General features: G+C 43.1%; 1 protein-coding gene across 1 annotated transcript in view; it reads left to right on the forward strand.

Annotated features, from left to right (window-relative positions):
* Positions 1-24,985, forward strand: part of PIP4K2A (phosphatidylinositol-5-phosphate 4-kinase type 2 alpha) — a 164,712-nt gene that overhangs the window by 83,762 nt on the left and 55,965 nt on the right. The window contains exons 2-3 of the mRNA XM_014865043.3: positions 15,936-16,033; positions 17,889-17,985. Of these exons, the coding sequence (XP_014720529.1) occupies positions 15,936-16,033; positions 17,889-17,985 (195 nt within the window). The remainder of the gene's footprint in view (positions 1-15,935; positions 16,034-17,888; positions 17,986-24,985) is intronic.

Genomic DNA, 24,985 nt, shown 5'->3' on the forward strand with positions numbered 1-24,985 from the left:
TCTTCAGCAGATGTGGTCCTCTCTGGGCGAGCTGGTGGGGTGGCTGTCTGACATACCCAACTCCTGCTCATCTTCTCCATAGCCAGCCAGGCCCCACTTCCAGAGGGGTGTGGGAGTTAGGGCCTCCTGCCAGAATTGCTGTCAGCATTGCATCTTCCAGTGCCTTCTGGAAGCTTCTCTTTCTCAGTCCACTTGGGACACTGCTCTTTTGTGGTGTCCTCACCACAGGATGAATATACAGAAAGACATCAGGAGGTACTAAATTATTTTGACGTGTTAGATTCCTGACTTTCAAGAGTAAAATATGTGCATTTGAAACTTTTCAAGATCAGTTTCTTGGAGTATTGTGTCATTGCTAGTATTCCTGCCTCCCAGGTGAAGGATGTTCATGTTCATTCGACCTCCACTCAGTATTTGAGTGTTGTATTTGTTTGTTTTCATTCTCAAGTGGCATGATTGGTTTGTGTATCTGGGAAGGATGGCAGTGGGTAGGCTGGCCCCAAGATCCAAGATCCACAGGGATTCAAGTCACTTCCCTGTGGCTCTTGTCTCTCCTATCCCAGCTTTCCTGTGTGTCAGCTCGATGCCCTTCTGGAGACAGGCTGAAGATATGGCTCCAGGCAGCTGCAGGCATATTCTCTGAGTTTCACATCCCTTCCGTGTCTTTATGTCGATTGTAATGAAGGATCAGGATCATGCAGGGTCCTCACTCATAATATTGGAGCTGTGGCTTCTCCTTCTACGTTTGTTCCCGCCCTCCTACATTCATAGAAACAAAACACTTCATGAAGTCATCTGCTTCTTCTAGAAATTAAGAGAATCTCTGTGGAACGTTGTCTTGTGATTCATTTGTATTTGCAGGACTGCCTCCTCCATGCGGGCACTGGAGCCCAGGGGTGGCTGAAACCCTGGAATGAGCCAAGTCTTCTAGGCTGAAGATTATAGGGAGTGGTGGGGCCTGTGCCCAGCTGAGGGTGAATCCCCGCTGCTACTCAGCACCAGATGAGTGATGCCAGGCAGGATGCCAGGTCTTCCTGTTTTGCAAAGAAGCCAGAAATCCAAATCCGTGTGTAAATTTTCTCAAGTCTGAAAAATGTTGGTAATTAATTCAGACATTTCCTAAGTCACTGTCTGGGCCAAACAGTACATCATTTGCAATCTCTTATCTTCTTGAATCCATTTTTAAAAGTTTGAAGCAGGATCAGGAGTGCTGGAGCACTTTGTTTAAGGTTAGGCAGTGTTGAGGTGGTACCAGGGCTCTGTGCTAGGTCTCCTGACTTCCAGCCTGGGGTCCTTGGGAACAGACCATGCTCGCATTGTAGGATCTTGTTTTCATTGGCAACATTTTCCTTGAGTTTTTAAAAGCCAGTATTACCTCTGTAATAGCCTGTGAGTTTTTGGCCTCAATGCCGTAGTTTCATGTCAGATTCTTTCGTTCATTGGAGGTAAAATTTTACCATGACTTCATGCTTTGGGATGGAGTTGGCAGTGGGCCAGGCAGCAAGGCCCGCCCCTCAGAAGCCTCTGATTGAGTTTGCAGATACCAAGTTGACAGATGGTCTATGGTAGAGTGTGGGTCTGTGTTATAAATTAAAGGAAAATCCTAAGCAAGAGTTTAAATATGTCTGATGACATTTTAATTTTAGTCAAGCAGCTATTAATCAAAAGGTTGACTTAATGATCCTTGTTCAACAGAAACATCCCCTTAAGTGTATTAATTTGGGCTTTTGAGTATATAGATGCTGGAATGGCAGACCCTTGTGCCTTGGTTCACATCTCTACTCAGCTTTGCTATCCGAGTAGTTTTATTTGGCTCATCGAAGTAAAGCATTTATGTTCGAGACATTTGAAGGTAGCCCACATTTCAGAAGGAGGCCTTAATTAAAATAGTCCTCCGTCTTTGCTTTTGTCTTTTCTGCAGATACAAAGATACTAAGTTCTTGAAAATGGTCTTAGGAAATAAATAGTGATGGAGCAGCAGTAGGAAATTGACCTCTTGCCTCAAGACAAATAAAAATACGTTTCACAAACATTTTCAGCTGCCTGTTTTTTCCTGCTTCTGTAACTGACTCTCATTTGCTCTGCCTGCCCCTCTGAAACTTCAGAACTTTCAAATTGCTATTCAGTTTGCAGTGTAAGTTGTAATGAGAGCCACATCATACCAAGAGCGGGCTATGTGAGACTTCGATTTTAAAAATCCTTAGTTATTTCAACCTATATTCATTACAAGATTATAAAATTATTTCCAAATGAGAGCTGATGCACAGGTTATTATTTTTTTTCTAATATGGAACGAGAAACTACAAATAGGTAGTAAAAATCAGATTAAAACTTTTAGGAAATCTCCCTCCCTCAAACTTGCTGAGAGAGTAGGATAAAGTAAGAGAAAATAGTGCCTTTATGATATTTTTTGTTCTAAGGATGTTACGATCGCTACCACAAGCAGAAAATAGGAACTTTGGTGTGTAAGTTGGTGGTGGTATTCCCATTTTACAAACAAATATGTATGTATATGTATATAAGAATGTTTTAGAAGTCTATACCCGGGTATTTGAAAGGGGTGGTCATAGGTATTGCTCCTAATTTGGACAATTTTATGTAAACCAGGCAGTCTACCTAATTTCTTAAAGTCTGTTTTCATAACCCTTAAAGGCCTGACGTGTCTTTGCTTCCCTGATCTTCATCATCCCCCTCTCTAGAATTAGCGAGTGCAGATGGCTCTGGAGAAGAGCGTGTGGAGGAACACAATCTTGATGACCTTCTGTAGGTCACACAAAGGAAAACAGTCTCTTAGAACTGCTCCCAGGGTCATTTTCTCTACCTTTGGGGAGAACCAGTGAAAGCTGAGGTTCACATTTCACCGGCCCTGCTCTTTGTGGATTGGGGGCCCTACTGTCAGAACCTCCCGCTGGGCTTCATTCCAGCACCCCTGGGAATACCCTCAGCTCTTATCTCCTCGGAGTGGTAATTTTAGTTTTCTACCCATTCATTTCCTAAAGCCAGTGAACCCGGGGGCAGAAAATGTTCAAAGTAAATTATTTGGTGGGAGGAATCTTTCTATGCTTATCAACCAGAGAGTCACAAAGGAATTTTGTTTTGTTTAGGAGAGTCCAGTAAGGGGAAAGAATCTATTTTCAGACACTAGTATGAAGGGATACAGAGGGGGAAAAAGTGGTTTTTAACATTAATGTGAGCTTGTATCACTTTTTTATTGTGAAGTCAGGATCCCTTTGTAGAAGCCAGAAGCAAATGAAAAACTTGTCAGATCTGGGGAATCTGGTAGCACATATTTATTATTTGGTTTCCCTAAGAAATTAATTACAGTTAAAATAGTATCCAAAATAATAGTCACGTCGAATTATTCATTACAATTCTTTTTCCCATGGGGTCCTTACTGATCTTGAATCCTTTGTGCTTATTCTTTCTCAGATTTATCACCTTGCAGTCTATCCACTTTATTTTATTATTGAATTATGTTTTATAATATGCACTCCTATTGAAGTGGTAGGAATGTTGTTTGGGTGATAAAGTAAGCCCTCTTTGATTTACGTCTTGAGATTTTGTGGAGGGGTGAACAGGCCTTCACAGTAATTCCCACCCATGCCATCTCCTGTCCTGCCCCCATCTCAGATGGACACGCTGCCATGAGAACAGCCCGCCGCACGGCTCCCATCCACGAGCTCTTAGACCCAGCAGTGGAGCCTGAGGCTTCCTGAGCTGGGTGCCTCCTATTTCATCTCCATATGGCATAATTTGTAGTGAATTGTCTATTATAATCAGATTAAATATCTCAGTGTCTACTCTGCATGTGAGAGGTTTTCTTTTTTTTTTAATCCTTTTTGTGTATTCTTGGCTGAATGAAAACCAATGACTAATTATGTATTAGTCTGGGAACATAGCATTTAGAGTGACTATGTCTGAATTAATTAAGTGCCGTTAATAATGCCTCACAATTTTTTAACATATTCTTTGCTCTACTTAAAAATCATATAAATTAGTGAAGTTTATTTTTTAAATGTCGCAGTGTGAAATGGCTTTGTGGGGACACCTCTGTATGCCTTAATTTCAGAGCCATTGCCAGCTGAATCTCATTTGTTTATCCCTCGTCCAGCAGCTATTTATTATTCCCGTTTTTGCAGCTTAATTACAAACCCTGTTTTCTTGCCAGTGTAAATTCAGTTTTACATCTGCAAGAGTGGCCCTCATTGCAATCAGCGGATCTAACCCACAAAAAAACAAACCTATGTTTTATAGTGTTGGAGGTAACTTGAATGGGACAGAAATTGGAGTGTCTTGCTCAGGAGAGGAGTTGAGATACTTTCTGAGTTGTCCATCTAGTATTGTTTTTTTTTAAGATTTTATTTTTTTCCTGTTTCTCCCCAAAGCCCTCCAGTACATAGTTGTATATTCTTTGTTGTGGGTCCTAGTTGTGGCATGTGGGACGCTGCCCCAGCGTGGTTTGATGAGCAGTGCCATGTCTGCGCCCAGGATTCGAACCAACGAAAACACTGGGCCGCCTGCAGTGGAGTGCGTGAACTTAACCACTCGGCCACGGGGCCAGCCCCTTCATCTAGTATTTTAAAAGGAAAAGTCCACATAAATTTTACTGTGCAGTGTGTTCATCATACTTTTCGATAATATGAAATAAATAGTTTCATAATAGATAAATAATTGCTTTGGAAAGCAATTTTGTATCCTTCAAGGATACTGTTTATGACTGGTTAAGATTTAATGGAGCCTTGAGGAATATCTGTTGTCCCTTTTTTGCAAAGACAAGGAATGTCAGAGAAATGATAACTTTCCGGTGAGGCAGGTGCTTCCAAATTTAGATGGCTCTTCCCGAAATCACAGCTGATAGAATTATAGCAGACCATGGTGCATGTTCAGTTAAATATGCATTTAATCATTTATTCTAAATATCTATTTAATTATCCTTTCCAAAAAAAAGAATCCTTTAGAAGTTTTTAACACAATGAAAACTTAAATTTCAGGTGGATGTCATATGAAGTTGCTGTGAATCTTACCTCATAGGGTGTCAGGAGCTCAAAGGGATGCTGGGGTCAGCCTGCCCCGCTCCCTGAATTTTGTATTTGAGGTCACTCAAGTGGGTTGCCTGACTGAGGAAGACTTAGGCTGGGTTAGTTTACCTAATCTCACTAGGCCTCAGTTTTCTTATCTGGAAAATGGGGTAATGATAGTAGCTACTCCATTGGGTTGTAAAGATCAGGTAAGATACTGTGTCTGAGGTGTTTAATGGGATGCTTGGCAGGTGTCCACTAAGGCTTAGCAGCAAGGTTCATGCCAAGTGTTAAAGTGAGTTAAGGCCGAGCCTGGACCTCCGTGGCTCTCCCCATCCCCCTCCTTCTACCCCACCCCCCATGTCAACCAGTATCCTCTCTACACCACTCTCTTCCCTCTCCCTTCCCCCTCTCTTGAATTACAATAGAATCAGGAACATTTGGGCGCTTTGTACTAAACCTTTTACTTACCCTCCCCACCCTCTTTGCCCTGTGTCTATTCATGTTAACAACAAAGCTGCTTTATCTTATGTCTGTGTTGGCCCCAGCACTGTCCACGTTGATGCCCAGAGGCTAAGCAGAAAGGCAGAGCTGGTCCGCATCTGTCTGTTTTGGGGGTGACTGGCACAGTATAAACAGGAACAAGAGGCCCTTCCCAGGGCACCCAGAGACCCAGACTCTCTGCAGGGGGCTATTTACAATACACTTTCATGCTCATGAGCTTTATAGGACTGTGAATGTGGCTGTCAGCACAAACAGGAAATGAAAATGATATTTGCCAACGTGGCTTACAGCTATTAAGGACTTCACAAGTATAAAGTGGAATTGCACTTTTGTTGTGAGAGTTTGTTAAGTATTTGCCACCTGAAGGAACCTTAAACGTGGCCTTAATAATAGAACTAACGCTTTCAATTTATTGTTCAACTAGCCTAATAAAATGTTAGTAAATTCCAAAAGTACTTTTATCTCCATAAATTAAAACTATTTGGATTTCATAATAAATGCTTATTCCTATGGGGAGGGTATTATTCTTTCCTTCAAAATAATAATGGTTAAGGGGGCGGCCCTGTGGCACAGCCGTTAAGTTCGCACATTCCGCTTCAGTGGCCCCAGGTTCGCCAGTTCAGATCCCGGGTGCAGACCTATGTACCATTTATCAAGCCATGCTGTGGCAGGTGTCCCACAAATAAAGTAGAGGAAGATGGCACAGATGTTAGCTTAGGGCTAATCTTCCTCAAAAAAATAAAATGGTTAACATAAATCATTTTTTTCCTCTTATGAATATTATGTAACATATATAAATATAACTATATATAATATGTTCCCTATGTACGTGTCTATAAAGAAAGAGGAAGAAAAGTGTAAATGCTTTGTTAGAATACTGATAATAGCAGATATAAACTAACGATGATAAACCATTTTAGTTTTGCTGCCCATTTGGAGGTGGGCCGTACAAAATGGTTGGGCTAGGTAGAATGCCAAACTAACAAATTAAAGTTTTCTCAAACTGAAGACTTTGAAATCTAAGAATTTTGTCCTAAAATCTGAACGTTCACAACCCATCGCCCTATGTGGAATATAGAAGCTAACAAATAGCGTTAACTCAACCTTATTCAAGATGATAGTTCATTGTCGTTACCTGCATCAGCTCATGAATGTGAACTAGAGGCAAGAATATATTTTAGTTTGTATGAAGTCAAAGTAATAGGCTAAAGGAGAGGGTTATCCGGGAATTTAAATGGCCTTTCAATTATCAGGCAGCGCTGTAATTAGTACATTTGGTAAAACTGATGAATTCCTGGTGAACCCATATACAACAAAATACAATATGATTATAGAAAAAATAATATAAGGGCACCTAGGTACACTATTGAAAAATATTGTTTACTCATTAAAAGCTGCTTTTAAGTGGTGTATCCTCTGGTTCATGAAGCATTTGATCACAAGTTATTAAATCTGGCTACTCACCTGACCAAGAGGTTTGGGGGGAGAACTTTTTGGGAAAAGAGAAACCCAAAGGAAATGTGAAGCCATTGTGAATGAAAGGCAAGTTGGAAGAAAGATAAAATGCCCATGAAGCTGCTGTCTAATAAAACTCAGTATCAAGCTACTACTCCACTGTAAAGAAATAGCTATACCAGGATGCACTATAATCTGCAGAATGAGAGATTAGACTTTAGGATCTCCAAGATTCTCTTTTAATTTCACCATCTTTTGATTCTTTGTAAATGCAGGTGTAAGTATAATCCTCTTTGATTTCTTATCTGTCTTCTCCTCTAATAACAGGGGCCAAATATTCCCTAATTCCTGGGTATTCTGATATGTGAAGATTTCATTTAATTGGAGCAGTAGTGCCATCTCTCCATCTGTCAGGAGCCATACCGGGCTTCATCCCTCCCAGCAGCCCTGCCCCAGGCCTGTTGCCGTGGGATCCCTGCCCTGCGTTCCTGTGGCCCTGATGTCTAGACTCCAGCCTTTCTTCTCTGCTGCTCTGTGTTCATTCTCTTTGTGTGTGTGTTGCCCCGTCAACTACAGTGGAAACTCTTCATGGTCCTTTGTACTGAGTTCTTATTTCCAAGGGATTATCCTGGAAGTCTGTTGCTCTTTATGTCACACCTTGTGTCGTCTTGTTGGCACACCTGACTAGCAAAAACCTCAAACCTGAAGGACCCCAACCATCCTCCCTCTTGGCACCTGCAGCTGGGGTGGCTGGGCCCTGCTGGAATGTCACTCCGCGAGTTCCTCGGTTCCCTGTAAATCAGCCATTGAGGACTGCAAGTGGACTCACCTCTGCCCCCAAGCCCAGCCATGTTTCTCCCTCCAAACTTGTTTTCCCACATTCTGCAAACGCTTTTTCAAGTTCCCTCTAAGCCTCTGAACCCTCAGCCTGCCTCTCAACGCTCAGCACATGGCCGCAGCTCCTCCTTCCCAGAGAATGTGGGAGCCAGCGGACGGAACTAGCCTGTCTTCCCCCGCTCAGACTCTGCCACAACTCCTGTCCCTTTTCCCTCTTGTCATTGGAGGAGCTGCCTCCCCAGAACCGTTTCCTTCATGCATGCTTTGGACCCCATCCCGTCCCACCGTCTCAGGAAGTTCTGTGGAAGGAATATCCCTTCTCTCTCAGGCCCTTCCTCCATCTCTCTCCTCTCCTTCACTTCCCGACTTCTTACAAACTAGCCAGGTTCAGTGTCTGCATTCTCTCACCTCACCTGCTCTCCTCAGCGTCCTCCAGTCTGGTTTCTGTTGCTGTGATCCATCAAAACCCCTCACACTAAGGTCCCCAAAGACCTCCATGTTGCGCAGTCTCGCTGACATTTTCTAATTGTCATCCCATTGACTTCTCAGAAGGCTTCAACACTCTTCGTCCCATTTTGTTCTTGACTCATTCTTTCCTTCATGTCCATGAGGTGACACTGAGCTTTCCATTTCCCACCTCACACTTCTTGCCTTTCACCAGTGCAGGTTCATCCTCCTCTTCAGGCTGTTAACCATCGGTGTTCTTCGAGACTGCCTCTAGGCCCTCCCTTCCTCTCATTCTGTCCACTCTCCAGGTTCCCTCACTCCTGAGGAGAAACCATTGTCTTACACATAGATACACATATTTTTATCTCCCACTCCTGCCTCCACTGGGAACTTCAGATCCGCTTGTCAACCTCCCTTCCTAACATCCACACTTAAGATGTCTTAAGAGCACATTAATTTAATGAGTTCAAAAATGAACTCTTCTCTTGAAATGCTCTATCTCAGTCAAAGAAATCACAGTCTGTCCTGTCAGGAAAGCCCATGTTTTTACCACCTCAGTATTGCTGGAATCTACTTCCCTCATCTCTGCTTCCTCCGCCCTATGCCAGGCTAGCATCCTCTCATGGAGTTCCATAATAGCCTCTTACGGTCCTCTTAGGCTTGCTGTTCAGCCCCATCCTATCACATGCCCTCTTGATTTCTGAACTCCTACATTAGCCTTTCATTTCTTCAGTTAACTATGCCTCCTCCTGCCACAGGGCCTTTGTACCTGCCTCCCTACTTCCTGGAACCCCTCTCCGCCTGCCTTCTCCTGTGTGAATCTAGCCCCTCCTTCAGTCATCACCGCCCCCGTCCTGGTCCCTGCCTCTGTCATGCTTGCTCAGAGCCTGATGTCCTTCTCCTTCCCGACGCTTGTCATTGCTGGGACTTTACATCTGTGCAGTTCTTCATTTAATGCGTATGCCCCTCTCGACTGTAAACACTGTGAGGGTGAACACTGGTTTGAACAGTGCCCAGCCCAGAGTTGGACACTCACCTATTGGACTCATGAAAGGATGGGTGGTGAATGAATATCCATAAGGGAAATTCTCACATGGCACATTCCGCTGGGGCTACAAGCTTTTCATATTTTTTCCACGAGAGGTTTGTCAGAGCAGGAATGATAAAGCAAAAAGGATTCAAGAAGTTTCTGCTCTGCTTACTTTCTAAAGAAGATGCTATGACTAATACAGATTTCAATAGCATGAGGGAGGAATCGAGGCATTTGTGCTCCTGCTTCCAAACTGGGCTTTGCTTTCTCAGTGAGCTCTTGAAGCATAGATGTGATGGGAGTCCTTATTTTGTTCTCTCTAACTTTTTTCTGTATAATTTGGGGAAGGCGATATGAAGTTGATTGCTCCTTTCTTGCCACCCTGTACGCATTCTTTGTTTTTATTCACCCTCTAATATTTCCACAAGATATAGAAAAATTGATCTAATTGTCATCCAGCTTTGTTCTAATTGTGCTTATCACAAGACTTGGCTTTCTCTTCTGATTCTCTTTTTTTCAAACTTTGGTATTCCAGTGCTAGCACAAAGATATGTAATTTTTAATTTTTGCAAATACAGTCTGAGAATTATTTAATATTGTAAGATACTTTGACTAAACTGATGGGAGACATTATATGATTTTAAATTAGTCTAGCGTTTTTGTTAAGTGGCAGTTTCATACATGTTTATGGACCATAACGTGAAGGAGATTTTAATAATATCGTATAGAATAAGCTGAAAGTGATGTCTGATTAAGTTATTGCAGTCATTTGATAGAAACAGAATTGTAATTTGGCCTTGCACGAATGCAGCTGAAAGAGAGTTATCCCAAGAAAACTACTTGCTGGAAAATTTATATAGATCATCAGTTGATACGAGTTGGGGATTAATTGGTGGTTGTAATTAAGGTTGTTTGGGATGAATATAAAGTGGTTATAGGTTATAATCCATCATGGTGCATTTTAAGGAGGATTCTGATTCTCTTATTCTATAATTAGATTATATCATCTGCTGTTTTAAGCATCTGCTGCTGTTTGTATCTGTACTTCTCAAACTATGCCAAGATGCCCTCGGGCTTTGCAGCAAATTCACCAGGAGTGCCACGGATAGTTTACAATTGCAAGGGAATCGTGGCGATACTCAAAATCTATAAGACACCCTACAAACTATTAGCTTGAGGGAGTTCACAGTTTCAGCTTAGATTGTACTGCATTCCTTTCCATGACATTCTATCTTTGGGAAGCTGGGTTCTCAGCACTTGGTGTGTAAGTACTCAGCAAGTGCCATACAGAAACCAGAGCGGATCGGAAGATGAGGGGGTTGCATCCAATCTGATCATCAGGTTTGAGAATCTCTGCAGTGCCAACACAGTATATATATGTTTGCATATATGTTTTTCTTTTTGTCATAGTTTTTAAAAAATTATTAGAGTACCTAATTTTTACAATAGACCTTTAACCTGATGCAAACAGCATATCAAGGAACACACTGAGAAGTCTTGGCCATCTTGTTGATGGCAGCTCTGTCCTCATAATTGCTCAGGCCAAGGCCTCGGAGTTGTGGCTTCTCACATCCCACATTGAGAACTGCAGGAAGTTATATTGGCTCTACTTTCAAAATATCTCCAGGATCTGACTCCTTTTCCCTCGCTACACTGCTGCCACCCTGGTCAAAACAGGCTGTTACTACAGTTCCTTGTAACTGGTCTCCCTACTTCTACACCTGTGCCCTCCCCCGCCCCCCAATAATCTTTTTAAACCCTAAGTTAGGTGATACCATCACTCTAGCACCCAGAACCCTGCCACAGCTCCCATGTCACTGGGAGTAAAAGTGAGTCTTTCCAGGGACCTGCAAGGCCCTGAGGGACCGCCCCCTCCTCCTTACCTCTCTGAGCTCAGCTCTTAGCTATCTCTCTCCTCACCTAATGTGCTCCAGCCACACTGCTCTCCTAGTCCTGAGCATGCCAGGCCTGCCCCTACCCCAGGGCTTTTGCACTGGAATCTAAATCTCTTATCTCTTTCAAACTTTGGCCTACCCTGACCGCCCCCATTTTAAATACTCAGGGACCCCCAGCCTTGCACTGAGGGACATCCCTACCTCTTCTATCCTGTTCTTTTCCTTTTTTCCACAGTTTTCTAACATAGTAGACAATTTACTTCTAATATAATAATTTACTAAGTTTATTGTTTTATTTTCTGACTCTTCCCACTAGAATATAAGCTTTAGGAGGGCAGGTGTCTTCATCTGTTTTGTTCAACAGTGTATCGAAAGCACCTGGAAGAGTACTTGGCAATAATAGGTGTGCAGCAAATATTGAATGAATGATGTTCAGTATGTTGTTTAAAAATCTGTATCTTAGTTTTTTGTCTGTTTGAACTGTCAATAAAAGCGTATTCAAATCTTCCTCTATGATGATGGATTGTCCATTTTCCTGAGGTCCTAACAATTTTTGCTCTATACTTGCAGGCTAGTTAGATACTTAGAAGCTATGAATCCTGTCTATCTTCCTGGCTAATTGAACTTTTTATCATCACGTACAGACCTTCTTATCCTTAATAATGCTTTTGTCTTAAAGTTATTAGTTTATCTGATATTACTAAAGGTAAGCTAGCTTTTCAATGAATTTTGAGTGCTATTTAATGTTTTTTCTGTTCTTTAACTTTCAACCTTTTTGAGTTCTTACGTTTTAGGTGTTTCTCTTGCATATAGTGTATAGTTTTTAATTCATTTTGGCGCTCTTTGTTTTCAACGAGGAGTCCATTTGTGCCAAGTATGATTATGTATATACCCAGATTTATTTCTATCATTCACTTTCAATTTGTCCCACTTTTGCAAGGCTGGTTTTTTTCTTCTTTCTCGCTTTCTTTTTTTAAAAAAAAATAAGTTTTGTTTTCTTACTCTGTTTTTTCCCTTCTAGTAGTTCAGAAGTTATATATTATTTCTAGTCTTTTAATGTTTGCCCTTGACATTTTCCCATCGTGCTTAACTCTAAAGTTAACATCTTAACCCTCCTCCTGAACAATACATGAACACCATAACTTTTACCGTCTGTCTCCCAACCTACATCCTGTTGCTATTCAGTGTTTATTTTTGTCCTTTTTAGTCCCATAAATTGTGTTATTACTTTATATAGGTGATGTTTACTTATATTTATCCTCCTATTTACTAATTTATTTGCTTACTAATTCTTTTTGTATCTCAGACCTTCCACACACATTTACCTTCTTTCTGAAGTGTATCCTTAGACTCTAAATAATATGCTTCTAAAGCTTACAATTTCTTTTAGTGAGGTCTGTTGTAGGTGCATTCTCAGTTTTTGTTTATATGAAAAAGCCTTTATTTTGTTCTCATTTTTGAAAGACAGTTTTGATACGTGCACGCACACACGTATTTGATGTGTGTTTTCTTAACCAGCACCAAGCAGTTAACTCAATTCTGACACTACCTACCTGGAGATAGCGTAAAATCCCACAGATGAAGTGCTCAGGCCCACAAGACTGCCCCCATTTCAGATGCCAGTCGCAAGGCCAGGTTGTCACTCTGCTTCTGACTGCCGGGCTATAAACTGAAGGTTCCCTTGACCTTCTCCTCGGGTTCAATTAATTTGCTAGAGCGGCTCAGAGAGAAACATTTATTTACATTTGCTAGTTTATCATAAAGGATGTTATAAAGAATATGGATGAAGAGGTATATAGGGCAAGACCCAGAAGAGTCTGGAGCACAGGAGCTTCTGTCCCCATGGAACTGGGGTGCACCATGTGGATGCCTTCACCAACCCAGAAGCTCGTCAACTGATGTTGTTCAAGAGTTTATATGGCGCTTAATCTTCTCCAGCATCCCCCTTCCCCATCCCTGAGGTCAGTGGGTGGGGCTGAAAGTTCCAAAGCTCTAGTCACTTGGTCTTTCTGGTGACCAGCTCCATCCTGTGGCTGTCTAGGGGCCCCACCCTAAGTCACCTCATTAACATAAATTCAGATGTGCTAAAAAAGGGCTCCTGGGGCCTGCCCGCTGGCGCAGCGGTTAAGTGCACACATTCCGCTTCAGCAGCCCGGGGTTCACGGGTTCGGATCCCGGGTGCGGACATGGCATTGGTTGGCAAGCCATGCTGTGGTAGGCATCCCACATATAAAGTAGAGGAAGATGGGCACAGATGTTAGCTCAGGGCCAGTCTTCCTCAGCAGAAAGAGGAGGATTGGCTGCAGATGTTAGCTCAGGGATAATCTTCCTCAAAAAAAAAAAAAAAATTGATCAAAAATAAGATTTCCAGGGCTGGTCCCATGGTCGAGTGGTTGAGTTTGCACGCTCTGCTTCGGCAGCTCAGGGCTTTGCCTGTTGGCATCCTGGGCGCGGACATGGTACGGCTCATCAAGCCATGCTGGGGTGGCATCCCACATGCCACAACTAGAAGAACCCACAACTAAAAATACACAACTATGTATTGGGGGGCTTTGGGAGAAAAAGGAAAACTAAAAATCTTTAAAAAAAAAGGGGGGGGCTCCTTATGAATGACAAAAGACACTCCTATCACTCAGGAAATTTCAAAGATTTTAGGATATTTGTGCCAGGAACCTGAATAATGACCAAATATATCTCTTATTGTACCACTGAATACAATTTTATGTTGTCAGTAATTTTCCATTTTGAAGATGTACCACCACTGTCTTTGGGCTTCCAGTTTTGCTGTTGAGAAGTTAGCTGGCAATGTCATTCCTCTGTTGTGTTCTGTCTTTCCTCTCTGACCACTTTTCTTCTCTTTGCTTTTGGTATCCTTTAGTTTAACTGCAGTATATCTAGGTGTGGATTTTTCCTTAGATTGCTTTGTGTACATTAGGTATTACATATCCATAGAATTATAACTTTCATGAGTTGTAGAAAATTCTCAGCCATTATATCTTCAAATATTGTCTCTTCTTCATATTCTCCGTTCTCTTCCTTTGAGATTCCATTTAAATTCACTCCAAACTCCCTGTCTTGACCACTTTTTTTTCTTAACCATTCTTTTGTATGTTCTGTTTCTGTTGTCTCTCTCTCTGGTATTCTAGGTAACTTCCTCAGATCGACCCCCAGGATACCAGTTATCCAGTCTGCTGCGTAAGCCCTGGCTTAGAGGCTTTTTGCTTGTTTTCAGTTCAACAATTATAGTTTTCATTTTGTAAGATTTACTTGATTCTTTTCCAAATCTGATTGGTCATTTTGAAAGTCTCCTAGTTTACTCATTTTTGCCAGTCCATCTTTGACTTTGTACATTTTACACCTAGTTTTTGTTTTCTGTTCTGTATCTTATCATTCTAATAGCTGAAGTCTTGAAAATAATCCTCCATTTTTGTTTCTGCTGACTCCCACTCCTGTGATCTTTGTGAGCTCATATTTGGTTGATCTTCATCTGTGGGAATCCAGAGGCCTGTGTTGGGGATGCTTTCCTACAGACGCATCTGCGTTTACTTTCACCAGGTGTTGGGACCACTTTTGCCTCCGTCAAGGGTCCTAGTTTAATGTTGAAGCCTTCTGTTGAGCTCCCCAACTTTCCTTTGGCTCAAGTAAGTGTTGAAATTGCCAACTGTCTTTAGAGAAACCCCTCCTTTCTCTCTTGCTTGATGGTCACCACATTCCCAATGGATTAAACTCACTTTGGGGAAGGAAGGCATCTTGAAGATTTTCCCTACTTTCTGTGAACCCAGCAATGTGTTAACAACTTGCTTTATCAAGGAACTCATTTGTGTGTTTGTTTGTTTTGCTTTTGTGGCTGAGAACCCTTCCAAGTAGCTTCCATTTTACTGGAAGTATAAATCTTTAATGTGGTTTTTATTACAAGCAACAAGGGAGAAATAGATTGGGAACCAAGATGCAAAAAATAATTAACCAAGAGAAAGTTCAGCTTTTTCAAAGTGGTGTGTCCAAAGCTGTCCCTGCCATTCACCAGCAAATAAACGGAACGTGATTCAACCTTTTGTCCTCTGTAACCACATCTTTGCTTTTGTCCTTGACCTCTATCCAACCCATCTCCTTCTTCTTTAGTCCCAGAGCCATATGTCTTCTTCCTTTTCTTCCTTTAAGGTTCCTCTTCTGGTAAATTCATGCCTTACCCCAAAACTTATTTTTAAATTAAGTTCCTATAAGAAAAATAAAGACCACAAGAATAAGTGTTGTTTTTTGAGTACCCAGAAGAGTAAAGGAATAGTCATATGCATTTATTCAACAAACACTTGCATCAGAAATTTGAAAGCCCTCTTTCTCAGATAACATTTTCTTTACAGGGGGAAGCTGTCCTGGACGTGTGATTAGAGTGCTGCGTTGAGACTCTGAGGGGAAGTGGGAAGATAGGGATGGGGGGAAGCAGGACAGTTGGCCATGAGGGTTCACCCTCTAGAATTGCTCCCTTGCCACTGCTGTCCTGGAGGCCCCCACAGGCCCAGCAGCAGACAGAGACGAGCGGTGGGAGTTGGAGACGGATGTGAGGTGGGAGGCAGTGGCGAAGTCTGATGGGGGAGTGAGGAAAACAAGAGAGATGACTTAGATGGGAATAGGAAGGAAGGTGGCCCAGGACGTTCTTGTGTCTCAAAGTTTTCTTCACAAGATACGTGTTCAAGTCAAGCACTTCCCACCTAGATGGTAATAACCTGTGCCATTTATTTTGTATTTTTCCAGATCAATGAACTGAGCCATGTTCAAATCCCTGTTATGTTGATGCCAGATGACTTCAAAGCCTATTCGAAGATAAAGGTGGACAATCACCTTTTTAACAAGTAAGTACAAGTAATGACGACTTTTTCTAGAACTGATGTGGCTGCCAGAAGTATGATTTTTGTGAATTTCTGTAACCCATTATTTTTCAATGGGTGGGAGTAAAGTTTTGCTGATGAAGTTAATCCTGTGATAAACATAACCATCTGTCATTTTTCAGAAAAGAAACAGCAGGCCCTCGTGGGTAATATCCTTTTGCCATATGGCATATCATTCTCTATGAATATCTTATATGTTAAAAGTGATATTCTCATTACAATTTAAATGTTTGAAGCTGTAAATTGCTTGGATTTTTGAGCAGCTATGGACCTCAGCTGTATTACCCAAAACTCTGATATGATTACTTTATCAACAGGAATGACTACTTCATAGAATAATGAAGAACTAAGGTACATTTTTGTGAAACATAAATGGATGCCATCTTGGACATTGAGAATATTTCTCTTTCATTTGAATGTCATTGTGTGTTAGGCAGTGCACTGAGAGCCAGAGATACAAGGAGGTATGAGACGTGGCCCTGCCCTCAGGGAGCTCACAGTCAGGCGAGTGGTTGAAAACTGACACATATACAAATCACTGTAATTTGATGTGCAGAGTACCACAATAGAGGGGTGTGTGTGTGTGTGTGTGTGTGTGTGTGTGTGTGTGTGTGTATGAACACAAAAGAGGAAGCAATTCCGAGTGAGTGGGATGAGCCTCAAAGAACTCCCTCCCCCATGAGGATCAATTATGAAGTTTCTTAATGGGCCATTGTTCTAACATGAAGCTGATGTGTTCATTCTTATCATAATACTGTTTAGAGGTTGGCCTTTTGAGGGGATCTTTCCTATGTGAATTTAGAACGTGGTATTTATATAAAACATGAAATAGGTCATTCAAGGAATGAGACCAGTCTTGTTTTGTAAGCTCTAATCAGCAAGGAACTGAGGACGAGTGTGGGGAGCGCTGTTTGTGGCTCGCTCTTCTGCCCTTCCCTGACTCGCCAAGCTCTTGGCTTTCCCTTCACTGTTCTCTCTGCGTGGCCTCTTCCCTCTCCGCCTCTTCCTCCTTGGGGAAGTGGCTGTAACATGTGGTCAGGATGAAAAGGTCCTGGAGTCCCAGTGCTCCTAGGCGGTGAGAGGAGACAAATGTTATCAGTCTGTCCCTCTGTCCCCCATATCGTGCTGTTTGTGGCAGTTGGTTCTATGAAGCACACCTGTACCTTCTGCGGGTCAGGAACTCCAAGCACTTGTTTGGCGACACATAGAACTAGACGGTGGTGTTACCGCCCAAGGAGGGGTCATCTGCCCACTGCAAGATATACCAATAGTTGAGAGACAAGGTGGTAGGAGAGAAAGGGTTTTATTACGGCTTGCTAGCAAGGAAGAAAATGGCTGACTAATGTCCGAATGAAACATCTTTCAGAACAAAGACTGCTCGCCAGTTATATACAAGGCTGGTCTCCGGGTCAAGGAGGCATCTTGTCTTAGTTCCCGATAATCTTTTGTCTTATTGGATGTGCATCAGAGACCAGAGCAACACACTATACCCTGATCTTTCACTTGTCATTGATGATGGCTATCAGCATAGACCCTCTGCCCGGGGGTCATCACATTCCTAAGGAACTCAGAAGAACAAAGTTACCAACTTGTTACAGCTGGGAGGGGCCATAAACTCTACAGAGCGTGTATATCTCCTGGAGGGTGCATATCCAGCTGGGTCAGTTAATCAGAGGTCATTCAAAGTTACAAAATGGTCTCTTTTCTACAATATGGCTTTCCTTATGTCAACCTTATGTTGAACCGGTTTCAGTGTCAGATTCTAATCTGGTTAACTCTTTGTCTATCTGAGCTTTATTCCACAATATGACTGTTTCAGAGAGAACATGCCGAGCCATTTCAAGTTTAAGGAGTACTGCCCGATGGTTTTCCGGAATCTGCGGGAGAGGTTTGGAATCGACGATCAAGATTTCCAGGTGAGTTGCTTTCGTTGACGTTCGCTTCAGATGAGTTTCATCGTGCCTTTTGCTTTGTGGGAAAGGAATTTACATTTTTGTCATGACAAGTAATTATATAATAGTAATTTTCATTTTATATAAGGAATTTTCAATGTTCTTTCTGAAATAAAGGATTCTTTTCATTTAGGAACTTCGATGCAATATGATTTCAGTAGTCAGTAGGAAAAGAAATTGTCCTTTGGGAAGAGAGCTGTATGTGAGAGTTTATATAATAGGTCCACAGCCTGTGCAACTGTGCATGTGTGTGTTGAATTCGCATTTCCTGTACTTATAGAGGCCACTTTGGAATCCTAGAAATTTATTTTTGTTCTTGCTGATTTGCTGCTTTTCAAATTGGCCAACCCCGCCTCTTGCCCACAGCATTTTTGTCAGAGGCCTCGCTCTGTGCACTGTGACACGGTGTGGTCTAGTGACCGCAGTGCTCTTGTCATCATCAGGAGCCCGCTGTCCCGGGAGCAGTTCTGTGGAGCGCCTTCCTTTGCTCTTGGTCCTCACCACATAAAAATGTGCCCCATTGCCTTGCTCCCCATATTTGCCTGGTTCTCAGTTTTAACTTTTAGAATCAAGATCATAGTGCTGTCCTTTCTGTTGGGCCCTGCTCATTTTTCCTAAGAAGGGGCTTGCCCTCAGTTACCTGATTTCACGCAGCCAGCCAGGTTCGTAAAAGCCACGAAAGAAATCTCCCTTAGGAGATGCAAGGGCTGCCTTCTGGTCTTTTACGACAGTCTAATTGTTTCACTGTCAGAGTACTGACTTACTTTAAATCCTTTCAAATCTAGTAAACACTTTCTCTCCTTTGCTCTCAATGGGAAATCCTAATTTATCCTGCATTAAGTGCCATATTGCCATCCTGGGTGACCTTGCAAGTTGAATATTGGCACAGCTTACCCTCTATTTTTCCTTAATGAAAGGGTCCCTGAGGCAAATGGAGCTTAGTGAGTACACTTTCCTAAAGATTTGTGGGCCTCCCTGCCCTGCCCTGCCCTGCTCCATTGTTGAAAGTTTCCAGGAATTTCTCACATGCTCACTCAGGCATGAGAAACCTTCAGGCTGCCACGTTCTGAAAAAGCGATGCTGGTCAGGCTGCTGGTGACGTTCCCTCCTTGGTGGACCAGGGCCCAGGTTTCCACGGAGGTCTGTGCTCTGAGCAGCAGCTCGGGCACACCCCGCAGAGGGCTGAGGGGAAGTGGGACCAGGAGCATGTGGGCTCAGGGTTTACTTTTAAAGCTGCGGTGGAGCCCACGCTCAGGTTTGGGTTCCATGTGTAGGAGAGAAAACTCAGATCAAGCCAGACTTGAAATTTACCACTGAAAAAATAAGTCCGTTTTGAAGAATAAATTTTGGAATAATAAAAAGGAGTAATTCTACATTATTTGAGCACTGTTACTACATTTAAAGAGGCCAAATGAAAATAAACTGAGTACTTTAAAAGGAATGAACAGCTGAGAACTTGTCTGAGTCCTAAGAAGGTGTCTGCCGGACTCTCTCATGCTCAACTCAGGTGTGTTTCTTCCTTCATCCCCTCTTTTTTTTTAAATAAAACAGCTCCTCCGGCATTTCATAGAAATTGACTTTTGGGGGCCTTGCTACAAGATCTAATTAGCTTCCTCAATTCGTTACCAAAAAGAAGTCCTTGTATTTCTTCTCATAATCAGCCCTGGGAAGTGAGATCTAAAATGGACCCACTGCATCCTGCATTCTGTGCTGCAGCAGATAAAAGTAGTTTTTTAAATTTCCTAAAATGACCCATTTAGTTGCTGAAATACTACCACCTTTTTTCCCCCAAAAACAAAACCATGGAAGGTGATATTTAAGTAAGTGCCAATTGCTGAGTACAAAGTTTGCAGGCAAATTAGGCAAGTGGAAGATGATTCACGCCTGAACTAACTGGCAAGACTGTTAAGCTCTGTGAGATCAGTATAGAGGAGAGCCAGTGTGGGTATAATTAATATTTGAACACCGCTCCTTTGCTCAGCTGTGCCTGGTGCTTTGTGCATTTAAATTGTTGCTTTCTCTTTGGCAACTGTGTTTCTATTTAAAAAAAAAAAAAAGGCGGGTGTTTAGAGATACACCGGTTTCCCTCCTCGATCCCATGTTCCTTTCCCAATATCCATACCTCTTAAAAAATTTCCAGCAGGGGCAGGGCCCCTGAGTTTAAACCAAAGATAAGATTATACATGTGGGGCTCCACCCTGTTTCTTGGCTACCTGGAAAAAAGGAGGAAGTTGTGCCAACTCTGGCTCTGGGTCCTTGCCTCGAGGGCCCCTGCGCACTGCAAGGGTGAAGGCCCCGGCCGGCAGTGGAATAGGCCTGGACCAGCGGGGCCTGTCGTCTCAGCTGCTGGGCACGTGGATGCACCACTGCCCAGATGTTTCATTCATTGTGGCCAGAACAAGGAATAGGTATCTGTTGACACATGTAGTACCAAATTGAATACTCTTTCCCACTCTGATCTGAAAAGTAGGATCAGTGACCTGGGGTCTTGTCATCTTTTGGGGACACTGCATTGCCAAAGGGGACCAGGCCTCATGCTACTTTGCTTTGCCTTTTTGCGTTTATTTTTCTTAGGTGCTTGCTTGTTGGACGAGTGGCCTTTAAATCAGCGAGGTGATAAGGAGCTCTGCTGTCTGGTTCATTTAGTATTCAAACCTTCAGATTAAATCAAATGGATGAATGGTCTCCACCCACCGTGTGTGTGTGTGTGTGTGTGTGTGTGTGAACGCCATTTAGCTGCACCTGAAAAAAGTCAGCATTGATCAATCTGATCAAAGTAGAGCACAGTAGTTAGCCTACCTAACTGACTTCTACTAGCGAACTTAAACTTCTTGAAAGGAACTGAGAAGCCTTCTTGCTGTCCCCGTAAACATTTGTATCTTTCCTTTGGTTTTGATTTCTTGAATGTCTTTTAAAAATAAAACTTAATGGGGCTGTCCCAGTGGCGGAGTGGGTAAGTTCATATGCTCCACTTCAGCAGCCCAGGGTTCCCAAGTTCGGATCCTGGGCACAGACCTACACACCACTCAGCAAGCCATGCTGTGGCAGCATCCCACGTCTAAAGTAGAGGAAGATTGGCACAGATGTTAGCTCAGGGCCAATCTTCCTCACACACACAAAAAATCAAATAAATAAATAAAAATAAAACTTTTTCTTGCTCTTAAAGAAAGATTCAAGCAACAGTTCTGGAATAGTCATCATCAATAACAGTATCACCTAACATATAGCTGTAAACCTGTTTGTGTGTGTGCATGCCTAGTGCTTCGAGATTCAGAACTGTCTTCAGTTCATTGGTGCTTCTCAAAATTACTTCATTGGTTTGTCATATGCTCAGAGTTGAACTATGCTCTCCTGATCCTTGTTGGGCCAGTGTGACTCCCCGTTACTGTACTTTTAAGGTGAGATGTCTTTCCTGGTGAATGCTCCCACGGAGGCCTCACTGTTGCTGTTCCTGTAGTTCTGTTTCTGCCATCACTACCGCCACCTTCAACTCCGGTTCCCCTTAGGTCAGTGATTTCACGCACAATTATCAACTCACTGTGTGTTTATTTGCACCTTCCGAGTGTCAGGCTCTGTACTAGCCGTTCTAGGGGACGCAGAAGAAAAGAAAGAGTGAAGGAATTCCTTTTTTTTTTCACGATTGCATGCCAGTTTCAATGCAATTTACAGACACCCAGACATCTTGACTTTGAATGTCCTTCAAGAATATCTGCATCCCCCCTTCCAGCCTCTCCGAGTATCAGAACCTCTCATAACAGGCCTGGAAAGTCAAAGGAAGGCTTCTGTTGAAGTTCTGAGCCGCAGACAGGACTGCCCAGCAGAAACCAAAAAGTTATGCAGGATGGAGATACACCCAGATTCACCACATAATCGAAACCGAGGCCTCTTGTTCTTCGTGGGGGATAATACCAGGTTTACTTCTCCGCCACTGCGCCTCCTGAATTAGAATCCCTCATTATTCGCATCTGATGCATTTTCTTATTTGTATTTGTAGCAGAGAATTCTAATTTTAAAGTAATTAATTTTAAAAACTAACTTTTTAAACTTTGGATGTTCTTGTTTCAAGTTTAAAAATACAATTCCAAAGTGTTAAGACCTTCAGAGAATACTAAACTTTGCAAAAAACTTCTGCCAATATCTCTAGAATATGAAGCCTGTCACCATGTTTTCATATGTAGATTTCCCAAATACGATTTAAACTGTCTGGGGGCAGGAACTGAGTCTAGCGTGTTTCCCGGGCTGCAGGCCCAGCGTTTAGCACCCTCCTGGCTCTGGGCAGGCACTTCAGAAATATTTGTGGAAGAAGGAAAGGGAGGGAGGGCTGAGGGGGGCATAGCAAGAGAAGTGAGCCTTCTGGGCCTAAGCATTGGGCCCGAGAGCTCAGGAAGTGTGCGACTGGATGGTTGGGGACTGCCGGAGATGAAGATGGGAGGCGGAGAATGTGGGAACTGGGCTGCAGGCCTTGACCAGATTCTTCAGTCTGAGAGCAGCCCTGCAGATTGTGCATGGGAGAGTGATGTGATGACATGTGGATTCGCTAAAGATCATTGAGCTGGTTATGTAGAGAATGCATCCAAGGAAGATAAAGAAATTAGGAGGCTGTGAAATATCTCAGGTGAAGCAGAGGTGTGAACAGGGCACTTGGCAATGATAGAATCAAGAAGAGAGCAGCTTCACAAGGCAGGGAGAAGAGAAAACTGATAGGAGCGGTGGCTGACGGTCCCCAGGAGCCAAGGACAGGAGCTGGAGGTGTCGGGGCCTGAGACACTGGGAGGGCAAGGGGGGCGCGCACTGCGGGAGGTAAGTTTGCAGATGGGGAAGGAGAGAGAGGAAGATGAAGTTGAGCTTTTAGCCTGTTGAATGTGGAGGTGACCTGGAGGTGCCTGTGTGTGGCTGGTCGTCACGCAGTTGGGCATCCTGGGTGGTGCTCAGGATTGGGACCCGGAGCAGAACCCCAGATCTGGGCATGCTCGGCATAGAGGTGCTAGCCTCTTGACAGGCCTTGTGCTGTCGCCACCCTGGATTTGCTTACTCCGTGAACGCTGTGAGCTTCTCTTTTCCTCATTAACAGTTTGTTGTCTTTTGGGTTTGCTCAGCCCAGTCTTTCACTGTTTCTCCTCACACTTGCTGGCCTCACAGTTGAGGCACCATGAACCTCACAGCAGATATCAGACAGAAACTCCGCCTGGCTGTAAACCCAAGGTGCTCCCCTCAGATTGGACAAGTCTCATGATAGACTTTTGGGGAAACTCCTTCACCACCGATCAGCATCATCAGATTTTTTTTCTTGTGCTTTTGCTGCTCCTTCTGATGAGTTGAACCCATTACTGTCCCCACCACAAACAGCCCCCAGCTGATGACTCAGGCTTCCTGTTGGCCTGCGTTTCTTGCCCCTGAACCCACTTTGGGTTATGACTCATGATTTTCAACAAGAGCTGACGGTCAGTCATCCCTGCCACAGGGAGCCCTGTCCAGGGTACAGGCGGGACCCTGTACTGGTTTCTCGTGAGCCTTGGGCCCAGGTCTCTGGTATTTTAATCTCAGTCAAGTACCAGCCTGAAACTTTTAAAGGAGGTCTCATGGCGCGCCATGAAGTTCCCACACCTCTGCTTCTTTCTCTGCTGGTCATTCCTGTTCATTTTGTGTTCTTTTCTGAAAAGTTGTTTCATTATTGATAAGTGTGAAATTGCACTGTGTCTTGCTTCCCTCGATAATGAAAGCCACTCTACACCTGGGATCACAGCTCAAACTTCCTTTGAAATCCCCCAAGACCTTCACACAGGGCTTTGAACACAGTGGGCCTGTAATAAATCCTTGATGATGATGTTGGAGTTAGCATGTTGGTCTTTGCCTCTCTGACGAGGTCCGAGGACCATCTGTCAAATGCAAACCCAGAAAGCAGCCTCGTCTGGGCGGTCGTCCCCAGCTCCTGGGCTGTGTGATTTGAAGCATGTAATCACAATCCTGAGTTGTCAGCAGGGCGGCCCTTGGCTTCGAGGTTTCAAAGTCCATGAAACAGGTAGTCTAGGTTAGGAGAAAGAGCATCTTCCTGGTAGTTACGAGGCTGGTTTGAGTCTTGGATCTTTAGTGACTAATGCTATGACTTAATCCAGTCACTTCATCCTGGTAGGTCTCAATTTTCTTATCTGTGAAATGGGAGAGAAGGATGCGGTGCTCTCTGAGGCCCTCCCAGCTGCCAAATCTCTGACTCTATTATGAAGTCACCGGGAGTGGATGGCTGTCACTTAGATTCTTGTACACGCTATCGACATGTTCCCTTCGTAAGGTGGTGGCTTTTTTGACTGAGCATGGCAGAATTGATTTAAAGTGGCCTTTCTGTTCACAGAAAATAAAAACTTTTCATACATGATATTTAGCAGAAATACAAACGTATCAAAATGGAAAAAGACCAAAAATATATGTAAGACTGTATGACTAGTTCAAGAGAATTAAATGTTCAAAATGCTTGGGTATTTAAAAAATATACAGGGGACTGTAATGGTTAGTAAAGTGTGACATTTTGATGAGAAGTACAGGAGATTGGTGGAGGAATGAGCTAATGAAATTGACCTTTACGTTCCCTGCACCTTCTGGAGGCCCCGCTAATCCTGGACCTCCCGCCTCGGAAATAAATGTCTTCAATGCAGACTTTGAGGGGGTGGGGAGGAAGGATAGCACCATTAATCCCTTTCTTAGGGGAAATAACAATAAATTTCCAATTACAGTTGTAAGAAGGCCATTGAAGAGAGAGCTTCATCTCTCATTATCTTCCTTTATTTCCTGTTGAGGGCTGACATGGCACCACAGCTGTTGAGGTTTGAGACAGTGTATTGTAAGATCAGAAATGCATTTGGCTATGGAAAATGGAAATGGTGAAACATGAGTTCACTTACCAAGTGGCAAGATAGCCAGGCAAGAATGGACTCCGTTGTCATATTCTTACCTGCCCTGCATCTAATAGTTT

The sequence above is a fragment of the Equus asinus genome, chromosome 29, assembly GCF_041296235.1.
Source record: "Equus asinus isolate D_3611 breed Donkey chromosome 29, EquAss-T2T_v2, whole genome shotgun sequence".
In the NCBI taxonomy this organism is placed as follows: Eukaryota; Metazoa; Chordata; class Mammalia; order Perissodactyla; family Equidae; genus Equus; species Equus asinus.